The sequence below is a fragment of the Cyphomyrmex costatus genome, unplaced genomic scaffold (genome assembly GCF_001594065.2).
Source record: "Cyphomyrmex costatus isolate MS0001 unplaced genomic scaffold, Ccosl1.0 scaffold100, whole genome shotgun sequence".
Lineage (NCBI taxonomy): Eukaryota > Metazoa > Arthropoda > Insecta > Hymenoptera > Formicidae > Cyphomyrmex > Cyphomyrmex costatus.
Window position 1 is genome coordinate 1,969,512 of NW_017274955.1, and position 4,640 is coordinate 1,974,151.

The following is a 4,640-nucleotide window of genomic DNA, read 5'->3' on the forward strand; positions in this document are numbered from 1 at the left end:
GGGCGAACGAAGTCGAGGAAACCGGGCAGAGAGCACGTAGGCGGTGAGATGGGCGGCGACGGATTCCGGTGGGGCCCCGCCTCGCGGACCCGACCCCTTTTTTGCCCGGGGGCCGAGTCGCCGAGTCCTGAAAGTTTCCCTACCACCTAATATCCCCGCGTCTGGTTGTGAGACCAAGTCGTTCGGACAGTCGGCAGTCTGTCACGGGGCGAAGAACGGGAACCACACGGTAATCCCGGCCTTTTCCACGGAGAGCCGCTTTATTTTTTTTAATCCGCGAGGACGACAATCCGGACCGCGTCCGCGACGAACCGTCGTCCACGTTTCGGTATCCACCGTCGTGATCCTCTCTCTCTCTCTCTCTCTCTCTACCTCTCTCTATCTCTCTCTCTCGAGTGAAGTGCGTAAAAACGTAAGCCAGCTGGACAGAGCGAACAACGCGGAGGCGCGAGAGGGACGGACTCTCCTGCTCTGTCCCGGTGTGACTTTTGATTCCACGGTGCGCGAATCCCGCGCCGGTCACTGCGACAACTCGATCCGGGGGTTCGGCGTCGAGATGCTGACCGACATGACGCCGGCGGCGGCTGGTCAACTCTACCCCCAGCTACAGTCTATCGCGAAGTCGCCGGTGCACGGGCACGTGGTGAGTCTCCGTCTCTCTTAAGTCTTCTCTCCTCTCTTCTCCTTCCTTTCTCAACGTCGTGTGCGTCAATATTATCGTCCCGGCCGATCGCTCGGCTTTGCTTTCGCACCGTATGGTGGAAAATATCGAGATCCGCTGCTGCGGCTGTGTCCTGTGACGTGTGACGTTGCAAATTTGTATCTATCACCATCATGACTCGTGGAAAAAGGTCTTTGACATTAGTGAAAGGAACCCCCGTCGCGACGGGTTAATTTCTTGGTCGAGTTAGATCTACGATCTATCTCTCTCTCTCTTTCTCTCTCTCTCTTCGGAGCAAAAGTTCTCGAGTTTCATTGGGACATTAATCCCGGACTGAAAGAGCTCAGGAGCAGGTAGAGAGCGCGATGCCAAAGATTAGCTGCTACCGATTCCTTCACACCTCCGATAAGATCGCTGAGATTTCCTCAAAGGTGTATGTACTTTGACAACCGCCTTTAATCGCCGACGCTGTATGGTCATCTCAGGCGTCAAGGCAAATGTCATCTTTTTGATCTCCGACGCCAATTTGCTCGGTGAACTTTGTCTTTGAATCACGGAAAAGAAAATCGTTCTGTGCGTGAATTATATTTGAGATTGCAAACACGGCGGCAATTTAAATAGTTAAAGTTGATAAACATTTCGTGTGATTTACGTGGATGCTGCGCAACTAGACATTAGCGGTAAATTACTTTGCTATTATTTGTAATTGCTACAATAAGACGATTCGATTATCTATATACAAAAACTATACGCTTTATTTAATGTATAATCATATGTTGCGAGGTTTTTATTCCAACGTGCAGGAGTGATAAATGAGAAGGTTGATTATTATCTGTAGCACAACAGGTATTTAGTTATTCATGATACATCTGGAGCATTAGAACGATATAGCAATCAATAGTCTGCAAACCATATCATTTGTTTATACAGCAGTTCAATAATCAAGATAAAAGACGCAATCTCGAAATATTGATATATTACGTTATAAAATAGTTTGCATTAATCATCAACGTACCATTAATACATTAGTTTCTTAAGTTTTTTATCGAATAATTGAGCGCGATTGGATAAAATTTATTTGTACAATTATTTTTAATAATGTCTACGTTAATAATATCGATATGAGTAAAAAGAGACACACGCGACAATTCATCGTTCGCTTCATTCACCGTTACTGCGTAATAAATTCTTATACGTTATTTAACGATTAAGACTGCAAGTTAAGGAAAGGCAAAAGTAGAAACACATTGAAATATCAACTATTACTTGCGTATAAATTGTAAATTAGTAAATCTTGATACGAGCGCGGTAACCTTTAACGTCTTATGACGTCTAAGTGATCAATGTTGAATGTGTCAACGTTGAGAAAGGAGTAAACCGTTAGTGTTACGCAACCGTCATATCGCGCGATTGCAAGAGTTTTGCAACGTACATGCATGCTAAGATCTTGATCGAGGATTAAACGATTCTCACGACAAATTCGAGGAATCGCCTACGCGGAAAAGTGAACAGAGCCGTACAACTTTTCGTACGTGCGTTAAAGTATCAGGGTGATCTTTCGCGTAATCAATCAAAATATTAGATCTTAAACGAAGATACCGAGCGATTTATCGTGCTGAAAGTATATATACTTTATATATATATAGAAAGTATATATATATAGGAGTACCCGTATACGGAATTGGCGCGGCCGCCTTTCGGCGTGTAAAACGGAACGACACGCTGCAGGTTGCGTTACGGATCGGACGCGAAATATCGGAGATAATCTGACGATGATAAACTCCGTGAGTATATCCTTCAGCTTTCGCGATGCCCGTGGCCGGCCGCAACATGTGCCCGCTCGTTGCTCGAAGCTCTTTATTTTATGACTCGGCAGGAAGGACGACGGCGGTCGTCGTGCGGGCCCAGCGAGATGATTTACGAGTCGACGTAAAAAAGTAATTAAATCCCTGCCGTCAAAAAGGAAGGCGTGCGCGCGAGCGCGGGTATTAATTAAGTCAGGCAGAAAGTTTCCTGCGTGCCGCGTCGAGTATTAATGTCGGCGAAAAGTCGCATATCGCGTCGATGGACACCGCGCGTCTCTCCTTCGGGCCGATCCATCGCCGGCCAGCTTCCGGTCTGGCTTTTTGCGGACTCTCGTTACCTCGCACACACACACGGTCCTCTCCATTCCGCGTTGTTGACTCGCTATTTGTTTCTCCGCTTAAATTCCCTCCCCCCCCGCGTCTCTTCGCAACGGCGAACCTGTTTTCGCGCGATTCCCATAGCTCGCCCGTCGCGCCGTGTCGCTCGCGAGTCTTTTTTTGCGAGCCGCGCGGCCGTTTTTGCATCGCTATGAGATTATTCATAGACGGCGATCCAGATTCGTCCATGATCGGCCGTTCGTTCTACGTAACTCGCGTTTGCGATTAACCGTAAATTCCGGATGAAGGAAATTACAGAAGAATTCGAATGCGAATTCGTTTCAGGGAATCAAACGGGTTTTTATATACGCGTCTAAAAAAAGACGTGTGTGTCTAGATATTAGAGAAGCGTCCACGACAATTTTCTACTGCAAGATGATGGTTCTTATCTCTCTCCTCCTTACCGCCCCCCACCCCACCTCACCCCGCGAGAATCCTTTCAAAGTATTTCCAGCTTCTATCGAGGGAAAAAATCGTATATATATATATATATACCAGGTTTCATCTATAAATCGGAGATGTCCCGTTTTTACCAAACTATACACGGCCACGTTCCTTTGCCGATGTCGAGCCACTCGATCCGAATGTATCGAGTGTCCCTCGCACAATGGTCCTTGCGCAAGGTTCTCAGGACTGAAAAGGACTCGCCCTACCTGTGTATCCGAGGAGCCAATTATTTGTCCGATCTCCTTTGTGCGCCGGAGGAATCCACTTGACAGGATGCGTGGGATGGAAACGCGATGCCTACTTCCTTTCGCCACCCGATCCCGCCAATAAGATACTCTCTCTCCTCCCGCGAGGGTCTTGTCGCTTTGTTTCTTTCTCTTCACCCTGTCTCTCACGTCGTCAATGGGGGTTGTGCGTCCTTAAAGGGCCGTGAAATGGTCCTGGATGGCGCGACGTGTTGAATGGGGATTGAGAGACCTCCGCGTTACGCGTCGATTAATACACGCTCGACTAATCGCGGCGCGACGAGAGGAACAGAGGCGAACTTTGTCGCGCGCGACGTTAACTCACCGTTTATACACGCATACGACGCACGTTCTCCCTCTTCTTTCCTCCCCGGGGTCGATTGGATAAGAATGTCAACAACCCTAGTTTCGATACGACGCCGCGCGACGTTTCGATCGTAAACTTTCAACTTTTTTTTTTTTTCTTCAAACGACGCATACATCTCGTCGGACGTTACTGTCACTATATTGACTAGTTCTTTGCCGTTGACGGTGAAATTTTTACATTGTTATGCAATTAAATTTTCACGATCGGAAAAAATCAAATAAATCTATACACAGCTATGATATCTATCTGAGGAAAGGAAGAGGAGAGCGATGCATAATGTATGTGTTTAGGGGTATAAAGATATGTTACTTTCTTACTGCTCCAATGTCATGCATTAATAAACGCGACACACGCAAAACGGCACACGCTGAACCTTCGTCACGTTGAAGTCTATAACATGAAACTACCTACAAAACTTGGAGAGAATTTTCTTGGTAAAGTTATACGTCGGCACGCTACATTGGAGAGACGTGAATCCGAGGGAAACCAAGCAAGCGTGTCACGCTATACGAACGGCTCAGCGGCGATGCAGCAGCATTGTCTTTCTAGCGATCGATCCCGGTGCGTCATTAATAGTTAATACTTCGACCGACGAAGCCTGGAAATATCCCTGGAACCGCAGTAACTAATTCACGAACGACTCCGCCGCGCCCCGTCGCTTTCTTCGTTGACATAATATCTTTGTTTCCAACGGGCTACGCTACTTCCGCCTCTCTCTCTCTCTCTCTCTCTCTCCC

At 47.2% G+C, this 4,640-nt stretch overlaps 1 protein-coding gene across 1 annotated transcript in view; it reads left to right on the forward strand.

The window, feature by feature from the left end:
• The first annotated feature begins 556 nt into the window (after positions 1–556).
• The window catches only part of Sp1 (transcription factor Sp8), a 35,019-nt gene continuing 30,935 nt past the window's right edge, over positions 557–4,640 (forward strand). Inside the window, exon 1 of the mRNA XM_018537015.1 lies at positions 557–643. Within this exon, the coding sequence (XP_018392517.1) occupies positions 557–643 (87 nt within the window). The remainder of the gene's footprint in view (positions 644–4,640) is intronic.